Source organism: Phyllostomus discolor, chromosome 1, assembly GCF_004126475.2.
Source record: "Phyllostomus discolor isolate MPI-MPIP mPhyDis1 chromosome 1, mPhyDis1.pri.v3, whole genome shotgun sequence".
NCBI lineage: Eukaryota > Metazoa > Chordata > Mammalia > Chiroptera > Phyllostomidae > Phyllostomus > Phyllostomus discolor.
Window position 1 is genome coordinate 185223156 of NC_040903.2, and position 21047 is coordinate 185244202.

At 41.8% G+C, this 21047-nt stretch overlaps 1 protein-coding gene across 4 annotated transcripts in view; it reads left to right on the plus strand.

The window, feature by feature from the left end:
• DAAM1 (dishevelled associated activator of morphogenesis 1) overlaps nucleotides 1–21047 on the plus strand; it is a 155598-nt gene that overhangs the window by 67880 nt on the left and 66671 nt on the right. For all 4 annotated transcript variants that reach the window (XM_028505472.2, XM_036010486.1, XM_028505473.2 and 1 more), the window contains one exon: nucleotides 13535–13624. In XM_028505472.2, the coding sequence (XP_028361273.1) occupies nucleotides 13535–13624 (90 nt within the window). The remainder of the gene's footprint in view (nucleotides 1–13534; nucleotides 13625–21047) is intronic.

Sequence of the window (21047 nt, forward strand, 5' to 3'; positions counted from 1 at the left end):
GTACAATAAATTTTAGAACGTTTCTGTCACCCTCCCCAAAAGCAACTCCTTTACCCATTTGCCATCGCTCCCCACTTCTCCCCAACCCTATCAACGCTTGGCAGCCTCTCGTGTGCTCTCTGTTTCTGTGAATTTGCCTATTCTGAACATTTCATAGAAATGAAATCATAGAATGTGTGGTTATATGTAGTCATTTGTGACCAGCTTCTTTCACTTAGCTTAAATGTTCTCAGGGCGCATTCATGTTATTGCATATCCCAGTACTTCATTTCTTTGTATTGTCAAATAATATTCCATTGTATGGACATACCACATGTGTCTGTCCATTTGTCCTCGATGGACATTTGGGTTGCTGTCAGTCTTTACTATAAATAATGCTGCTATAAACATTCATATACCAGTTTTTGTGTGGGAATATATTTGCAGTTCTCATGGATCTATACCAGCACCTAAGAGTAGAATTTCTGATTCATATGGCAATACTGTGTTTAACTTTTGAGGAACTGCCAGATGGCTTCCCAAAGTGGCTGCAACATTTTACATTCCCGCCAACAGTGTATGAGGGTTTCAGTTTCTTCACATATTTGCCAGCTCTTGAGAGTTTGTGTAATCTCTGCTAACTATATGTCTTATGCCTTTGAGTATCAATCCTTTTTTCCCTTATTCCCTTCCCCACAAATCAGGAACATAACCAATCTGAGACCTAGCACTGTTGCCAGAAAATGGGAGTCAGCTAAAGTCTTGTCTTTGTTGCAGCCTTTTTAAAATTATTATTATTGATCTGGTTTATTTATTTATGTATGTATAAAAATCATTTTTTATTTTCAATTACAGCTGACATACAATATTGTATTAGTTTCAGGTGTACACCCCAGTGATTAGACGTTACATAACTTAGTGATCACCCTGACAAGTCTCTCACTGTCTGACCCCATACGTAGTTATTAGACTGTGGCTGATTGTATTCCCTGTGCTGTACTTACATCCCCATGGCTATTCTGTAACTACCGATCTGTACTTCTTAGTCCCTCCACCTTTTTCTCCCATCCCCCCAACCCCCCTCCTATCTGGTTCTGTTTCTGTTCTGCTTGTTCATTTATTTGTCTTTTAGATTCAATTGTTGATAGCTGTGTACTTATTACCATTTGATTGATCATATTTTTGATCTCCCTAAGACTGTCTGCAGGCTTTTAAAGGTCTTAGGTTATTCCCACCAACCTATTTGAAGAGTCCTAAGCATGACAACTCTATACACAGTTTTTGCTCAAGTAACTTTTCCATCTCAGTGTTAGTAATAGATTTCTTTGGGGCTGAACAGCAAGCAGAATGTGTCATTATGTGACAGACGAATTCTTTTAATCTGTATGTGTGTGTGTTAAGTGCCGACTCTGGGCCAGGCCCTGAAGTAACTGGTAAGCAAAACAGACACGGACCTTAATTGCTTTGAGGGCCTGAAGGTCTGGGAGGGAAGTGGGTAACTAAACACACAATCTGTGACCAGCCTCTATGAGATGGGCTGTGCTCAAGCAATACGTTTTGTGGGCAAATAACCTTTATCCCGTTTTTTGTTTGTTTGTTTACAAAGAGGAAGTTCCACTCACAGGTTCCATTTCTTTCACTCTTAGCTCTCATGCTGAGGATAACATTGCCAGCTTCTCTTTCATCTCCTCTTTGGAATATGCAAAGCTCAGTTTCTCTCCTGTTCTCTATTTCCCTGCAAGTTAACCTGCTTCAGAAAACACCTATTCTGTGACCCTTGGTGCTATAAATTTCAGAGGAATGAGCCCCCTTTGGGGAGTTCTGCAGTTGCTCAGCTATCCTTATGATTGATGGGTAAATGGCTAATTCAGCATTGAAATCTCAGCAAGCCCACTTGTCTGCGGATGAAAGTTGGGTTCTCCCAACTTGTCATTTCCATTTGCTGATTCCTTACCTTCACTCTCAGATAACTCCAGACTTGCTGGGGAAGGAAGGTGCTATTTACTGACCTCTACCCGTAAGCCCCACAGGTACCTAACCCAGTGTGAAGGACCTTGAAAGGCTTCCTGGAGGAAGTGACATTGAATGTAAGACATGAAAAACAAGACGGAATTATTGAGGCAAAGAGGAGGGAAAAGAGCATGCGCAAGTGCTGGGAGGTGACAGAAAGGGTGGAAGGCTTAAGGAACTGAAAGTTCATACAGATAGAGCATGAAACAGGCAGCTGTGGGTGCTGGGGGTTCTGGGAGACACGCCTGGAAAGGGGGCTGGGGATGGCTGTATTGTTCATTCAATTATGGATCTCAGATATTTTCTGAACCAGAGGAAAATACCTCTGGATTTTGTTTTTGTTTTTTTAGGCTCTTTCAGTGAACTAAATTTACCAAAGTATACCAAAATATTTGGCTACCTGGTTATATTTACAAAACATAATGATTGCTCTTTGTGGTCTCTGTGAGGTTTCCTTAAGTTTAGCAAAGGTGTTATGACTCCCTGAGTAGGGCTGAATATGTTTTCCTTTGAGTTCAGTTGTTGAGGTGAAACGCCTTCTTGTTACAGTTCATACCTCTTGGCTATATTAATTTTGAAATAAAATTACTGGAAGCCTCCTTCCCCTTTTCTACTCAATGCCTAGGCTCTTGCATACACCAAGAGTTGATGGACCAAAGGTTTCCTTCAGAATATTTTACGGAAACAGTGACATTGGGATTGATACCTGCTCTCAGGCTTCCTATCCTCTTTTGCCTTGTGAAACATGCAAAATGTCCCCCTGCTTTTCCTGGCAAGATTTTCAGTGAGAAACCATGTTTAAGATAAGCCTGGTTATCATTTTTGAAGCTACTATAGTAAATCTGGTGTCTTAACAGCACACATACAGTTTGTGTACCTGGAATCAGTTTTACCAACTTATTAGAGGAAAGCTTTCATTTCTAGTAGTGTACATCACTGTGAATTTTTACCTAGTTGGAAATAATATGCAGTATGCACCCAAGTTTTCCTAAGCCTGAAATGTTACCAATTCCACTTTCTGCTGTTTGTTGTTGTTGTTGTTGTTGTTGTTGTTAATCTACCATTTCTCCAACCCAGTGCTCAGTTTTCCATTTGTTTGGCCAATGAGTCTAATATTTTGAGATAATATAGAGTGTCGTGCCTCCCAGGAAATGTAAAATATTTCAAAGAAACTTGCTGAGAAATTTAACATTACTGATCATGAAACTGCCGTTTATACTACTGAGGATTGTCAACAAAAGTTACAATCTCAGTGAGGAGTCTTGTAATGATGGATACCATAGGACAATGGGAAGATATGTATCTTAATAAACATAATTACTTACAGTAGGTCAGTTTAATTAAGTACTGAGGACATCCTGAACATTAATAACCAGCACAGAATTTGAAAAATGAAGATAGAAGGAATGAGAGAGTTTAGTCAATGTATCAGAATTAGACAAATGCACAGTCAAGGTAAAATGTGCCAAGTGAATTCCCTTGGGAACCTGCATCAGTAATCTCTTCATTTTTCAATATAGTCTGAAGTCACTTTGGTATGAAAGGCGCTGCAGGAATCCAGATTAGTCTCATGGACTTGCCAGTGTACAGATTTTAGCCATGTGAATTGTAACCTATCTTCTCAGGGTGTCGATATAATTTTTTTCATTACTAGGGCTATTTTAAGCTAATTTTAATAATAGAATTCTTCCATTTTCACCAGAATTGATGAAAAGTTTCAACACTTTTTATCTTTATTTTTAAAACTAGCATTTTATACTGAGACCATGACTAAGAATGGAAAGTTTCATACAGGAGCTACTATTATTCAGTTCCCTGTCTCCAAGAAAGGTGAAAATACTGGGTAGCAAGAATATTTGATTTCTTTCTTCTTCTGATAGAAATTTTTTCTATTTTTTAAATTTTTATCAGAAGAAAGAAGAAACTGGTTATAAGGAATCACAGTTTTAATATGTTGTTTCTTAATTAGAATGTAAAGGATTACTCAGGATTTAAGCAGAAGAAATCAGAGTACATAAAGACTTCAAAGATATATCTAGAACAGTCTCAAAGTATTCAGTTGTCTGGAAGCCAAAAGTCAGGGTTTATCAAAGGAATCACTATTAAAATTGTCCTATTTCCATGAGGTTAAAAATTATAAAAACTTACAGAGTTCAAAAGAGAAAATCACGTTAGATGAAGGACATGGTTAGTTGACAGAGAAGAAAAAAATATAGAGTAGCTCCTCCTTTAACACTAGCATTTTTGGATAAATCGACTTGATGAGCACAAAGAAAAGTACTTAGAACAGCGTATCTGTGTATGTATGCTGTGTATCACAAAGGGAAGTGGGAATGTAGATACAGGCTTAAGTGTGTTCAGTGCTAAATTCCTGTGAAGTAGATGTGGGCTGCTGCCAGTGTACAGTCAATCTAAGGATGACAGAAAATGACCCCAAACCCAGAACTTTATAAGTGCAATAAATTACTTTGGCCCTGAATACAACTGATGGCTGTGATACAGGGTGATGTTGATATAGGTGGTTTTGCTTACTTATATCTGTTGCATTTGCATAGAACATTGCATTACTTACAAGAATCAAAGTAGAGCTAGCAGTAGCCCTTCCTCCCTGTGGGCTGGATGCATTTCCTTGTACTGGTTGAGGTCCTGTCTGCTTAGAGACAGTAAGATGGTCAACGTGGATCCTTAAATTTCTTACTTGTCCTCTGATTCACTAACCAAATGCAGTCAAGTTTAGGTAAAACCACAAAACCATTTTATTCCTTGTAGTCCTAAATTTACTTCTGATTTTGCTAAGATCATTTTATTGTCCTTTTCTACAGACTATGATATTTAGATTTTGACTGAATGTTAGTTAGATACTGTGTTATCAATCAATATGTTTATGATTGAAATTGGGGGAGTGGAGCATGGTGAGATGGAGTAAAGAAACTTTCTTTTTTGCCCTGGCTGGTATAGCTCAGTGGATTGAGTGTGGACTGCGAAGCAAGGGGTTGCCAGTTCGATTCCCAGTCAGGGTACATGCCTGTGTTGCAGGCCAGGTCCCTGGTACAGGGCACTTGAGAGGCAATCACACATTGATAATCCTCTCCCTCTCATTCTCTTCCACTTCACCTCTCTCTAAAAATGAAAAAATAAAATCTTAAGAAAAAAAAAGTCTGTGCTTGTTTAAAAAATAATAAAAAAAGAAACTTTCTTTTTTTAAATGCAGATACTCCAAAATCATCTCTGAACTTAATGATGATGTTAAAACAATGGTTGTTTCATTGGCCTCAATGACTTTCATTACTATGAATCTTAAAGAGACTCCGAGCAGCATGTACCTACTTAGTTTTTGGCTAAGGTTTAAATCTGCTTATTTAATTTAAGCCTCAGACTACCATGTGCAAATTACACAGTGAACGTACTGTCTTGAGTCTCCAATGCTCTACCTGTCCCCATGTAAACCGGTAGAGGTTTTAAAAGACTGGGAGAATAATTTGATGTTCATAAGTAGTATGTTCAGGTAAGCTTTCAAGTATAATTTTGGAAATGTGTTTCAGTAATGGCTGGAACAGTCTGGTAGCTTCTACAAATAACTGCACGTGAGAATATGTATTGATGCACATCTAAACATCATTTAAACATCTAAAACATCATTTGCTTTTACAAAATATATGCTGCTTGGCCTGTGGAAGGTAAATGCCCAATATGTGGATGGTATGTTTTAGTTCTAAACTTTCCTCAAATATTTTTATTTGCTGCACTTCAAATCCTTTCCTCCCCCACCTTCAATTCCCAGAATTCCTCTGGAATTTAAAACTGTTTCTTCATGGGTATTATAGGAGCTCCAGGTTCCTGAAAAAGATACTTTTTCCCCTCTTGCCCAATATTAAATAAATCCACTATAAACATCCTACAGCTGCTAGTTGTTTATTTCATCACACAGTGTAATATTTAAGAACTAAACTAAACCAAATGAATGCAAGCTCACTCAGAATATGAATATTTATATGAATATATATGTTGTTTTCAGGAAAGAGGGGCATTTCTTGCATATAGAAGGAAAAGTAAGCTGTCCTTTGGTCTTCTAAACAATCAGACACTTTGAGCTCGTTTCCGTAGGGGCACTCATTATGTTAAATCCACTATGAATGTGCACCCTCGCACCTTCAGTGAGTAGAATCGCACACAGACATTGTATCTGGCTCTTCTACCCTCAGGATTCCCAGGGCCTGGAGCATCGCCTCTCCCAGGGTAGGTGCTCAGTAAATGCTTATGGCCTGGGTGAATAACTGATTACTGCAGGATAGCACAGGCGGTGCTCAGTAAGATGTGAGTGAATGCATGCGTGTATGAATGAATGGCTGCTGAATGTTTCAGCAGCTGGGTTTGTATTTTGGATTATTCTCGAAGTAGTAGTGACAGATTTGGGCTAGGCCTTGCACTCATTCTGCACCCCATCACCTGATGTCATTCTCTTTGCTCTTCACTTGGAGGTCAGTTACAATGGGAACAACAAAGTGGCTGGCATGAAGGGTAGCAGATTAAAAGGATAAGTGTGCTAATGTTTAAGAAATATTTTCTGTCCTTAACAAGTCTCTCTACCAGATACTACATGAGAAAATAAATAGATGCAATGTGGGAAAGGCTCATTGCACTAGATGTCTTGTGACCCAATTAAAACTTAAAAATGTCACCTAAGCTGCCAAACAAGTCTCTGGAGGGAATGCTGTGAGCAGGTGTGGGAAGGGCTGACGAGAGCAGTGCTGGTATCACTGAGAGAGGGAGACATGTGTGGCTCCGGGCTTCACGGTTGCCCACCCGCGCGTTTCTCGTCTGTCACCTTACAGCTGCTTCTGTGTCCCCGGAGACAACGTCCCTCCATTCAATTAGGAAAACTCGGCTTAGACTTTTTCTCAATTAAGCCTTGTCAACAGAAGTTATACTAGATTGAACTGCAGGTGTAAAAACTGGAAATTGGGGCAGCTGGATAGACACGGGAAGATGATTTTAACACATATTTAGAAGAGAGCTGTTTATTTTAAATTATTGGAAAACTGCTGGTGATACAGACTAATTAAAAGTTGAAGTTCATTTAATGAGTTTCTAGTTGAAATAACACAAAGAAGCTAAATGAGAAGCCTACAATTAGCAGCAGACTTTGTCTAGCAGAATGTGGATAGTTTGCATTGCCTACTATTAAAGGCTGGAAGGGAAATAGTGTAAAACACTCAACCATTGGTAGTAAGAAACCCAAAATTATTTCTACTAGTCAGCCTCTGCCTGTAGGATTCCTCAAGTCTTATTTTTATACACTGAAGGAAGACAGGTCTGTCAGACACAGCATTGCTGTGTAGGTGGTAGTGAGTCATGTTGTGGCATTTTGTGAAATGACTAAGAATGCTGGCAGAAATCTTACAGGCTAAACACCTTTAAGGTTTGTTTTCTGGGTGTACACATCCCTTTTGAAATGTAAAACTCTGTTGTTTTCCATTTATGTCTTTCCTGACTGTTTAGGAGCAGCTAATAATTCAGAGTGTACCTCTGTTTAATATGACAAAAATCTTATTTAACTTTCAAATTCCAAACGATCACTGGGAAGATAAAATACTGTTCTCAGGGTCATTGTGGTTAAATTTTAAGAGCTGCGTTGGCAGTTCATGACTCTTGGATGTGACAGTCATTTGCTGTGGTGGGGATAGATGTTCATAAACTTAAAGAATTGTCACGGCCCAATAGTACATTTTCTCCATACTGCCAAAGCACCACCTGTAAGCCCACCATCTGCCTTGCATGTCCTTTCCTCGTGGTGGTGTAGTTGTCACCATGCCACATGACTGAAGGTCTGGTGACTTGCCCCTCTGAAGGTTTGACTTATTTCTGGCAGTGTTGAGTTGTAGGATGGGAGGACAGGGTTAATGACAGAGAGGGTGGAATCCAGAGAAGGCAGGCGTTGCTAATAGTGTTGGGTGTATGTGAAGCTCGCTGGGCCTGTGGGAAAACTTTGGCATGTGGGTCAGGTGAGGATGGGTGAATTGAAGCAGGCTTGTTTGCTGTGGGCAAATACTTGTTATATTTAATGTGAAGGAAAAAAGTTAGCCTTGTCTGAGTAATGATATGGTTAGAGATTCTGTGAGCTCTGTACATTCAGTCAGATAGATGGTCAAGGGCCATTAAAAAATCACACACACACACACACAGATCTACACACAGCTCAAACAACCAAAAACACAAACACACACTGAACAATGAGTTGATTGTCAGGTGACGGCGGAGGCCTGCCTTAGCTTCTCCCTCTCCTCGGTTTCCTCCTTCTCCGTTCCCCCAGCATTAATCACATGCTCCTCCTGTCTCTCTGTGAAGGTATTAGTGTGTGTGTAAAGAATTAGCTTAACTCATTAGGATAGAAATCCTGAATTTCCTGTATTAGAGATTTCTCTCGTTAGCTGGAAACTTAATTGTTGACTCACAGAAATCTATTGATTTGGTAGATTTTCAAACAATGAATGCATTTAATATTGCTTTGGAGGTTTTATAAATAATCCCTCACTTCCATTTAGTTCACAGAGCTTTTTCAACTCCTTCAAGACCCTTATTGTACATTATTTCAAAATTCCTTCCCTTGCTTTATCTAGCAAATCAATCCATTTCCTTAGATTTATTTGTACTGTACCAATTGTTTTCTGATTTATGTAGATTTCTCAGTAGAGCTGCCTGCCTACTCCAGAGCATAGGGCTGGTGAGATTTCTCAGTACAGAACCTTTTAGAAGTAGGGCTTGATAATATGCTTTGATAGGGATGAACCCCAGAACTTTAGTTCCCACAGCTGGGCATCTCTTAAAGGTCCTTTTGTTTTAATAAAATACATATATAATTAATATCTTTCCTCTAAGATATTATAAATAATTTTATAACAATATAATTACTATCCTCTCCAAGAAGAAGGGTTTTGTTTGTTGGTTTTTCAGAAACTTGAACTTTCTGTGGAGAGGAATGATGCTTAATAAAATTTCTCCTTTCAACACTCGCTAAGCCATTTTCCTTGAATCAACTTTTAAAAATATCCAATAATGAAAAAAAAACTTGGTGGCCAATGAATGGAGCCAGGCCATTCAAGTCTAAGGTATTGTGGCAGAATATTTGTTCCCTTTATCTTGGCATTAATTGCCAGCCCCCGAAGCAAGTGGACACGTGATCAGAAGTCCTGAAACGAGGCTGCTGTCGGAGGAGGAGGGGAGGGAGGGCAGGTTGGCAAAGGCCACGTCATAAACGGTCTCAACCCACCAGCTAGGAAATTTGGGCTTTATCCTGAAAAGAAAGGGTACCGCTAAAGCCTTCTATCATCTTGTCTTCCTGACTACATTCTAAATTCCATAAAATCAGGGTCTGTTATTCATCTTTGTGTTCTTTACAATGTCTGGCCTTGGTCCTGGAGTGGGTAGGACAGCAAGTAAGTGTTGATTGATCTCTAAGGCTGTGATAATCTCTTCGAGTCTTGCATGCCTGACTCAGCCATATTATTAAAATGGAATGAGTCAGAGCAGAGACAGTTTTGGAATGGAGGGGTGGAGGTCTTATTACACCCTGGGCACAGTGCCTAGGCACTCCCAGTTATCTAATTTAATCTATGTCAGTCTCCTGCTCAGAATCTGCCAGTGACCTCTGATTGCTCTTAGGATAAAGACCAAAGTTGATAGTGGCCTTCAAGGCTGCTGTTTACTGTCTGTAGTGCTTTTCTTGTTGTTGTTGTTGTTGTTGTTGTTGTTGTTGTTATTGTTGTTGTTTAAACTATTTAATTCCTAGCTATCTCTCAGATCTCACTTCACTTCCCAGGGGCAGTCTTCACTAACCCACCTTTCCCCACGACAAGTGGGCTCTTGAAGCTTCCTGTGTGAGCATCATGTGATTATTGACTTCCTTTCCACCTGCTCAAGAATAGGAGCTCTGTGATACCTTTTTGTCCTCTATACCTAGCACAATGCCTGATGCTTAGTAGTCACTCAAAACAATTTTCTGGGCCCAGGTAGTATGGCTCAGTGGATTGAGTGCCGTCCTGCGGACTGAAAAGTTGTAGTTTGATTCTCAGTCAGGGCACATGCCTGGGTTGCGGACCAGATCCCCTGTTGGGGGCACACAAGAAGTAACCAATCAGTATTCCTCTCACACATCAATATTTCTCCCCCTCTCTCTCTTTCGCCTTCCCCCTCTCTAAAAATAAATAAATAAAATATTTAAAAAATACTTTTTGGTTGCACGACTGAATCTTTGCGATACTATCAGACATATATTGTCACTCTCATTTTTCAGGTGAGGAAATTGAAAGTCAGAGGTTAATTCACTTGTTCAAGTTTGCATAAGCCAGAAGACCCAGACCTGGAACTGAGGGATGTCTGACACCAAAACCCTCCTTTCTACTAACAGACTGCATGTGTTTTCATATTTGCCTCAGTGTCATGATCCTACCTACCTGTTGAATGATCAGTAGAATGAACAGGCTAGTGGTTAAGAATGTGGGCTCTGTAACCAGACAGTCTAGACTCAAGTTTCTCTTCCACCTTTGTTACCTTGAGCAAGCTATTTAATCTCTCTGAATTCAGTTTCCTGGAAAATGCAGTAATATTATCCGCTTATGGGATTGTTGTGAGGATAGACTAAATTAACTCACATAAAACACTAACACTAAGCACACAGAATTGTGCTCACTAATTGCTAGCCGTTACTATTATCAGTATCCATTCATTCCTTCCTTCCCTTTTTTTTTTACTGTAATCTAAAATTATATCCAGAGACCCAATAGCAATTTTTAATTTATTTTATGGAAATTCACTTCTTTCATAAAACCATCTGCCCCTAAATCCTTGTCCAACTGAATTCTCTCAATTCAAAATTGGTCATTTCTGTGTCTCGGCAGAAGACACAGAAGTTCTCTGCCTCTAACAGCAAAATATGGTAACATTAATACCCTTTGCTGTGAATTTTTAGGTTTTAGCATTCACATTTCTTCACATCTCAAGCTCAGTTAGCAAAAACACAGTACCACAGTATAGTAAAAGATGCAATGTTAGTAACACTGTTCACTTTCCTACAAATCACAATCCTTTTCCCAAACTAAGCACCATGTTACCAAGCTGTTTGGATAACTGACTCGCACAACCCCCCCCCCCCCCCCCCCCCGCCAAACCCCATGAAATCCTAATTGTTTGGAAGTGATTTATGTCACCATTACTTTCCCCATTCGTCAATAGGTGAAAGCAGGTGTGACTTACAGGAAATTAAAAAAGAAAGGAAGGAAGAAAAATAATTACTTCACATATATAATAGTTGCATGCCAAAATTTAAACATTTTTAGCATGTTTCCTATAATGGAACTTTCTGTAAATATCATTCTTTCCCAGGTTATTCATTGTTGACATTCTTAACTAGCTTTTTTGTGGTTAAGATGTAATAGTATGTGGGTAGGTTTTCCTGACTTAACTGTTTACCTTTGTTCTTAAAGAAGATTTCTGTTTAAAAGCTGAGGAATAACAACTGTACAGTTTGCCAGCCCTCCCCACCTCCACCCCTTGTCAGGCATTACTCCCTGCTTAGTTGATGTTGCTAATCCTCACAGTAGCCCTGCAAGAGAAATGATATGCCCATCCTAGAGCTGAGGAAGTAAAAGTTTAATGAGATTAAGTATTTACCCAGGAAGCCAGCATGTATCAGGCCCTGAGTGGCCAGGCCCTGGTGGTATGGGTGTTAACGAGACAGGACTTCAGGGGATAAGGAGAATGAGCCTGGCAAAGTCGGTCAGAGTTATACATGGAAGACCTTCAAGGCAGGCTGAGGGATGTGTAATTCATTTTGTAGGTAATGAGGGGTGAATGAAGGTCTTTGAAGCGGGAGCTCAAAACAGCACAGGCGCTCTGCAGTCCCCAGACCAGCAGCATCGGCAACACTCGGAAACCTAATGGAAATGGAAATTCCTACACTTCCTCCCACCTGCTCAGTCCTATACACTGGGTGATCAGTGATGTGAGGAGTCCTCTCGGTGATTCTGATGCTTGCTCAAGTTTGAGAATTCACTCCTTAATGAATTCTGGCCCTGCTGTGGGAAGGAGTGGAAGGGCAAGGAGGAACATGTGGAGGCTATTGCCAGAAGCCAAGGGAGAGGTTATTAGGGCATAAGTTTGGGTGGTTTCACTGGAAATGAAACAAAGGGAAAAATCACGAGACTTTTCAAGGCAGAAATAACGGGACCTGATGACTAGGTGGAGGTAAGAGTTTGAGATAGAAAGTCAGGAACCACAAATGGCAGAATTGCAGATATACACCAAAGGCATTCAGAGAGAGGACTTGTTTATACTTCTCAGGAATCTAAACATAACTGTGCATTAACTTATAGCATCTTTTTATAAATCTTACACCCAGTAATCCACTGCCCTCAACTAGATAACTTTCCCTGTAGGGATAAATACGAGCCCAATGCTCCAGTAATGGGCCAATAATACTACCAACCATGGATGGAGTTGTTAAATGCCAAGAACTCTCCTCTAAGTACTGTATATTCATGATCTGTTTGTTGTTACTCATTAATTATGGATGTTTGTAAATTCCCTTCCCATAGTCTCCAATCTAAGCTGCACACCACTGTAAAATTTATGCTTCCAGACACTGGTCTGAGAGACCAAGAGTCTGGGCTCTGGAGTCCAGCCCATCATTTGCCAGGTGTGTGGTGTTGAGCAAGTCACTCACCCAATCTTCTGCCTAAATTTCCCCCAGCTGTGTTAAACAGGGATTCTTATTACAAGGAGTAGGTAACAAGGAATGGAACTCTTAGGGTTGTTATGAGAACTAAATGAGAAAATGGCTGTACGATGCTTGGCACATGAAGTGTGAATAAATATCAGTGGAGTTGATGGCGATGAAAATTGTCACTCCACTACTCAGAACCTTCATTGGATCTCCTTGGTGAAGACAACTAACTGCTTAGTCTGGTATTTAAGACTTTCTACGAACTAGTCACTCTGCTTCTCAAAGCTTTTATGTGATGATGCTTTTCATAATCCCAGTGCTTCAGCCAAGCTGGTCCGCACCCCCAAATGCACCAAGTCTGTGACCATATCCCAGCCTGTGATTCTGTTCCTCCGCTCCTCTGATCACGTCCAAGTCCTTCAGGCCTCAGCCTGATATTCAGTGTTTGTGGAGCCATCCCTAGCAAGCTCTGATCTGTAATATGATTAATCCATTCAAACTTGAGCTTTGATGGGGTGCACTGATCAATGGACCCTCTGCAGCAGTGCATGTAACTCAGGATAACCTGTCTGTGCTCAGCCCGCTTCCCCACACCCTTCAGCAAGTGCAGGGCCTCGCCTCCCTGCTGCGCTCAGTGCCAGGCCCCACGTGAGGGATGTGCTTTCTTGGTGGTGGAAATGTACACCTTAATGTAGCTTCTTGGTCTTTTCTGAGTTCATGTAAATATGTGTTGGTGTTTTTTTTTTTCTCTCACTGATGATGCTGATAACTTCCTCTACTGGAATAACAGATAATCTATCAAATACTAATTATTATTTTTCTTCTCAGGATGAACTTGATCTCACAGACAAACACAGGGAAGCCATGTTTGCACTTCCAGCTGAGAAGAAGTGGCAGATATACTGTAGCAAGAAAAAGGTAAGGTATCTATTGCATACGTGGCTAACTGGGAGATTATCAGTTTTGATTCCCTTTGCTTGCCCATGTCACCACCAGAATTCAGACAGCTGTCTGTAATATACAAACAAGACTGAACCGTCCTGCTGTGGCCTTGGTGCTGCCTTCGGCAAAGTGTTGACTCCTTGGATGTTGTTTTTATCAACATTTCACTAGACACCCCCACCCCACCTTGTACCTGTAACCGTTACTCATAATCCTGTACAACTGAGACCCAAAAGTAACATTGACTTACACAGTGATCAAAGTCTCCTCGCCCTGCCTTGCTCTTCTTTATGTAAAAGTTTATGTATAGGTAGGTTAGGGCTAGTACTGTGAGGTCACAGTCCTCTGTGAACGCCTTCTAACAACTTTCCATTTCACCATCTCTAAGGCCTTGTCCTCACGGTGGCTCTCCAACCATTTCACATCTCAAATTAAGGGTGGAGGAAAGGGAAAGAAGGCAGAACCTCCCCACCTCCACTCTAAGGGGCACGTACGGGGAATTATACATCTGAATTCCCCCTCACATCCCACCGTTAGCAAATATCCATACCTCATTGCAAGGAACACTTAATGTATCTGAATTCCCCCTCACATCCCACCGTTAGCAAATATCCATACCTCATTGCAAGGAACACTTAATGTATCTAGGTGGCCACCCCCACTTAAAAGCTGGGTGTTCTGTTACCTTCATAGAAGGGGAGGATGGTATTGGCAGCAGAAACACTAAAGCTCTTATTGCAGAGCATCACCCTATGAACTGTGTCTCCAGCAATCGAGTTCAGTCTTCTGTCTTTTAAACCTGGTGGCAAATTCTTAGACTAATCCCATCCCATTTCTGGAACCAGTCCTGCTCATGGCCATATTCAGACACTTTCCCTTCCCTTCTGTTCCAACAGAGATTTGAATCAAGCTGGAGCTAACGGGTAGCGCAGGCTAGCACCTGGGAGAGATGTTACCTCTCTCCACCAGGCAGTAGACACTCCGATTGCTCACTTTTGTCCCAGGGAAGCAAGAACAAACTACAGCAGTCCAGTATCTTTTCAAGACACAGTCTCTATCAGGGAAGCCTTTTCTTAGCTGACTTGTATGCATTTCGGGGCCTCCGTTTGCCACATGGCTGTCTCTCAGTTCCTCTGTTCCCTCTTTGCTGCCTTGAGTACCTGGCGTGCCACCCTCCCAGGAGCCTTCTCCTGCGTGAGCCTGCTTGTGCCCCTCTCCAGCCAGACTCCATGCCTCTGGGGGTGAGGCGCCATGTTTTCCTCATCTCTGTAACTCCAGCTTCCGATACTTTGAAATGAATGTCTGATGAGTGAACCACTAAGTTATCATCACTGTCGTACTGACCTGTCAACAATTTGAAGCACATTTAATTTTCTACCTGAGCAGTTACCATTGATAAAACTCTGTGTGCGGTTTGGTTCCCGGGGCCCTTGCTGAGAGATGCGTCCGGCTGTAACTTCTCAATATGGTCTTCAAGCCGCTATCAGATCAGATCAGTTGCTGTCTTAAGGGTTCCTGACCCAGTCATAACCAGGAAGGTGTGTTTGTGAGTGAATGTGTCCTCTTTTCCCATTCTTTTTGTACACATCTCACCAACCAGGAAACTTCTCTTTCATTGGACTGATTGCCATGACCCAGGAAGAAGATATAATACACCAGGAGAGAATTTTAAAATAAAATATAATGTGCTCAGTTCTGCAAGTAATGGTATTGTAAGGCCTTTGGAAGCAAGGGAACTTTCCATGTGCTCTTGGCCCCTAGAACTGAGAGAGAAAAGTCCTCAAGAGCCTGTGTACACAGAGGACATTGTCTGTTTTGGCTCATCCGAGAACAGATTTTTTTCCCTCAAAATTAGGAAGCAATATGAAGTGGGGATTGAAGTACGCACCGGAGGAAAGAAAGGGCAGGAAAATGGGAGCAGCTTACCGAGGGGAAAGTTTTCTTCGTTCCCAGATTTTATTACACCCCTGACAGCAATTGAAAGTTAATCATGGAAACTACTGCCCCTTAGATTAGAAAAGGCAAACCCTAGAGAATAGTAATGACCTAGGGCTCGCAGCTGCTGCTCATTTTTCAATTTCCAGGCCTATCAAATCCCCTTGCAAGCCTTGTCTCTTGTGCACATGTAGGAGGCTGGATATGGATGTGGCCACTGGCTCAAAATCCCATTTCTTGATGGATGGCCCCTTCCTGTGAGTACCTGGCCAGATTGCACAGATCTTTGAGAATACAGTTCAACTAGCTTCATTCCAGCAGCTTGGGTTTCTCGTGTGACTTAGCAGTGGCATAGCAGTGGGGGACAGCCACTTGAACTCTTTGGGGAGTCCCATGGGCTTATAGATCTACTTCACTTTAAAATGGATGGTGGCTGTGCCAAGGATTTTCTTGATCAGAGCTTCTCAGACATCTGAAACTACATGCTATGCCTTTGGTCTGAAACTGACCTTTTTTTCTTTATTGATGAGAGAGAGAGAGAGAGAAACATGGGTTTGTTGTTCCACTTATTTATGCATCATTGGTTGATTCTTATGTGTGCCCTGACTGGGGACCGAACCCACAACCTTGTTGTATTGGGGTGATGCTCTAACCAATGGAGCTATCCAGCCAGGGCTGAAACTGACCTTTTTGAGCTGTCAATAAATTGGGAGATAATGCAATGAATAAGAGAACACAAACACCTGAGCACAGAAAGGGCATGATGTTTACCTCTCTTCTGAGAATATGATCTTCTAAGTGACGGGTTGACCGTCTTAGAATGGAGCCATGGTGGCTCTCCTCAATACTGAGAATGGATTATTTTCCTTAAACCATCTCTTGTGTAGCCTTTTTGAATAAGGCTTGCCACTAGCAAGCCCGGCCAAAGGCTGAGGGAAAGCTACCTACCTATGGCTCCTTCAGATCTCCCATCTTTCAAGGTCAGAACCCAGGGCATTGCAGACATTCTCACACATAGTGAAGTCACAGGGTAAGGGCCCACAAAAGCCAACAGAAACAGGCACATGAGTAGGTGAAAAGCAGGCTTTCTGTTTAAAAGTGCACAGGACTGGGAACTAAAAATGGGGCCAGGTCTTTCTCAGCCAAGTGGCTCTTTTCCATCCCACAGTGACTAGAGTCCCAGCAGTGGCTATCTGCTTATCAAGCTCTGTGTTCATTTCTCAAACTTCTCTAAGGCTCTGGTTGAAAACCTATTTCAAACCAGAGCCAAAATGAAAGCAGCAGAAGTATTTCTGGGGCTAAAAGAATTGGAAAGAACTAATTGGAATTTTGCCTAATTGAGTAATCTGGGGGAGAGCAGGAGATGGATGCTATGGCCTTGTTGAAAGTCCAAACAAATCTGTAGAAATGGCTGGACCAGTTGGTCAGCCACGGTTTGTCATACACAGCAACCTACTGTCAAGTTTTTTAATTTTCATGAAAGGTCCCCCAAAAAGATTTGTTGGTGGGGCCAGGCGGGGGTGGGGGGGAGTATTTTCAAATAGGAAATGTTTGTGGTTCTTATCTTAAAAGGTAATTCCCTTTTTAGTTCCAATCACAACATACTCTTTTGTTTAAGTGAGGTTTTTCCCGGTCTCCAGCCAGAAACTGCATCTGTTAACAATCTTTTGGATTTTAAACTGAAGCTTTTTAAACAATGAACCATCTGACCACGAAAGGCATCTGGCCATGCTGTATTTGCTTATTGTTAACATGATTTTTAAACCCTGGGAAAAGTGAGGAGTAGGTCTTCAGAGAGGAGAAAACAAAATGGTATATCCACTGCATTATGGCCACAGCAATCTTATCAGCACAGGCAGGAACCCCCTTTAATTGCAGCTCTTCACCCGAGCAATTGTAATAGTCGTGTCACTTAACCAGTCCTTAGCAGTGTCCAGAACACACTTTTCCCCCTCCTTGAGCTTCAGAGTTTGCAAAGTGAGTGAATGGGGCTAGACACTGTTAGCTGTAGTGACATCAGATATAAAGGCAAAGATCAGGACCTAATTTTTGCTCCTTTCATATCTGATCTCTAAAGCCAAGACTTAAGTACAAGGTTTTGTAGTGTGCACATTACATTTCTGTATCTTTTGAGGTTTACTTGGGAAAAGGTAAATTTTTACTCTGCTGTTGAGTTTGTGTTTGACTCTAGTTTAAATTATTCCAGAATCTTGCCTAGCCTGGCTGCAGTTCAGCTGTTGTGATTTGCACAGTGTACTGATTCTGAAGACATCTAGGAAAAGTGTGGATTCTAATTGGATCACCTCCCCCCTCCTCTCCCCAGAAAGGAATTCTCCTTTTACCAAACACACACACAGATCAAGTTTGCATTGTGTATGGTCATCAGGATACACTTCTTTCAGTTCCTTAAGAGTTGAGGCCCTCCTGCATTTGGGACACCTGGACGGAGTGGTTTAATCAAAACACAGATTTAAAGGAACACGTGCTAAAGTGGTGGAATTAAAGACAAAAGGAATCATCAGTTTTCCACACAACTGTCAAACAAATGAGCTGGGAAAGAAAGATGGTACGGTAATCCTCTAGTTGTTCCCAGTACCCTAATGAGAAGCTGCTGTGGGTCTGTGGGGAGGAGGAGCATGAATGGGTGGGCATTCAACCTGAGAGATTTGAAAGGAAGGACAGGTTAGACATCGTCTTCTTTCTTTACTGCAGTTGTTTGAATAATTAGAGTAAGCTTGGGATTTTCAGTGCCCACTTTGCTAGATGTCAAGATTTGGGAGAGAGAAGCAGTAATTGGGGGGAAACTAGATTTCGGTAACACGATTTCTAGACTTGTTGAGAAGTACCTTGTTTGGTCTCCTACTATTGAGTTCTCACCCTGATAATGGATTCCAGTTGGCATTTGTGCTCCTAATTTGAAGAAGTTGAAGAAAGCGCAGGAATAATGATTGGAAGTAGGATTGGGCTGTCTTTCCCTCTTTATTTCTCTAAAGACTAGACGAGGGAGGCACAGGAGTTGGAGGATAATGGGCATTTCCAGGCTCCGTGTCTCTGAAACTCTCTGCCTCATCTACCTATTTCTTGGCTCTGAGAGATGAGGATTTGTATATAATCCCAGATGGAAATAGTAAGAAATAACAAGCTATGAGTATCAGGGAACTTAACTTAATGAAACAATGAATTGGTGAAGGGCAGGTTGGTATGGAAATCACCTGATGTGTATTGGGCCCCTTCTCTGGGGCAGACTCTTGGCAAGGTTCTGAGGATGATCAAACCAGCAAGTCAATTTTCCTGGAGTAGGAGGTCCTGGTAGGAGAAGCAGATAAAATCAAGCAACTGCCAGGTCTTGTCATAAGCACTGTTATAGGGTAAGGAGACAGGCTGTGGGCAGAAAGCCACCAAGGATCTGGGGGTGTATGTATGTGACTGAGATGAGTTTCTTCACCACTCTGACCTGTCCAGTGGTTACTCCAGTGAAAGAGCTGATGTCCTGCTTTTATCCCATCATCTAGAAACCAGCTCCTTTTCCAACGGTGGAGCTATGTTTGCACGCACTGTATACTTTCCCTCTTGATTTGTACTTTGTTCTTTGTTGCTTTTGCCAGTGCTTAAAGGGCCAAATTTAGACTGTTGGCCTAATCTGATCTTGACTAAATGCAATTTGTAGGGCTTGTTAGGAAATCTATAAAGAGGCTTGAACTTTGGAAAAATAAAGACACCGGGATTGGGGGGAGTGGAGACTGAAATAACTGAGGTTTATTCAGCCTGCAGAAGAGAAAGGTAGAAACTTCAACACAAGCTGATGTTCACTGATTATACCCCAGTGGAGCTATAGTATCTGATGAAATATTATCAACTTTCAGATGGTAAAAGGCAGCTGCCTCAAACCCTCCCAGTAAAACCACACTGACAGTCTGACCCCTCCCCGACTCAAGGGTTAACTCCTAGTATGGCACAACAGGGGACTCCCGGACCCTGTGCCCATATTGCATCATTGGTTCCAATTCATTGATGTCCATGCTGTAGTGTTGATAAATATTTTGAACGTTGTCCTAAACATGAGATGCTGACTGACCTGAAGATGGTGACCAAAACCATTTGATAGTATGTATCCAGATCCTGAAACCTTCCTCTTCCAGTTGATCCCACAGACGTGGTGAGAGTTAGAGGTAAAGAACCGTGTGCAGTGTTCTTTCCAGTGTTGTCTCTGACAGCCAAGGATTGTAAACAACCTGAAGGAGGGTGGTTGTATTACAGTGCACAACCATAACAGCATCTGCAGCCACTGAAACGTCTTATTTTCAGAATAATTTTAATCACATGGGAAACTGCTCAGCATGTAATAACAAGATGAAGAAAAATACACAAAACTGTTACCGGTATGATCAAAAGTTTGCAAAAAGAGTACATACGAAGGAAGCAAACAAACATGGTGTTTGTCTGTTGTGGCTGATTTATTGTGATTTATATTCTTCTTGGTATAAACTTTCCACAGTGCTTAGTTCTCCCTCCTACCTAGGAATATTGTTTTCCTGATTGTAAAAAAGAAAATGCATACCCCATATTTTGTATCAATGAAGTTTCAGTCAGAGAAGCAGCAGGACTGGACACACACACACACACACACACACACACACGAGAGGGATCTGCCCTTTGGCAGTCCTGGAAGCCGGCTCAGCACTCTAGACAGCTCTTGTCTTTACACGGAGCGCTGGAGCTTCATGTCCGCGGACAGGCTGGAGCCCACGAGGACCAACAGAAGCCTTTGTCAGCTCTCGTTGCTTTGTCTCTCCTGTGGGTGTCCTGCGGCAGCCTGAGCCGTAGTCACGGCATTCGCTGCGCGCGCGCGCACGCACGCACGCATGGAGGCACGCATGGAGGCACGCACTCTCCCCATCCCGAAGACGAGGAGGATCCAGGGAAAGGAGAGACAATTGCAGACCGGCGGGTCGCTCTGCACGGATAAGGGGCGCCCGCTTGGGGGACTGCGTGGGTGCCCCGGAAAATGGCGGCCACCTGGCTTCCGCCCTCGTCTGCCATGAGAGACTCGCCCTTGTCTCACCCGGACACCCACAAGGAAGGGTTTCGTTCAGCCTAGCCCACTGGAGCATTAGAAAGCTACTACATATTTCTATTGAAATTAGGAGGAAAAATAAGTATTATTTAAAATGCAACCAGTGTTTGTGTTGTCAAGACAACCCTGGCTTTTTTTCCCCCTCTTTTTTTGCCTAGCTTGTGGAACCTTTTTCTTTCTCTCTTTTTCTACTCCTGCCCGGATGCATTAAAAGAAAGGTAAATCTGTAAACCACCCAGAGTGTTTCAATATAATTTCTGGTTTAAGCAGTAATTGTGAGAACATGGTGATTTGGGGTCTAATGAGATTTCCTTAGTTTCTACGGAGAAATCCACTGAATCCGAGTTTCTCGTTACCCTTTCCCACTAAGTAGGATAATCTCAAAGCTAG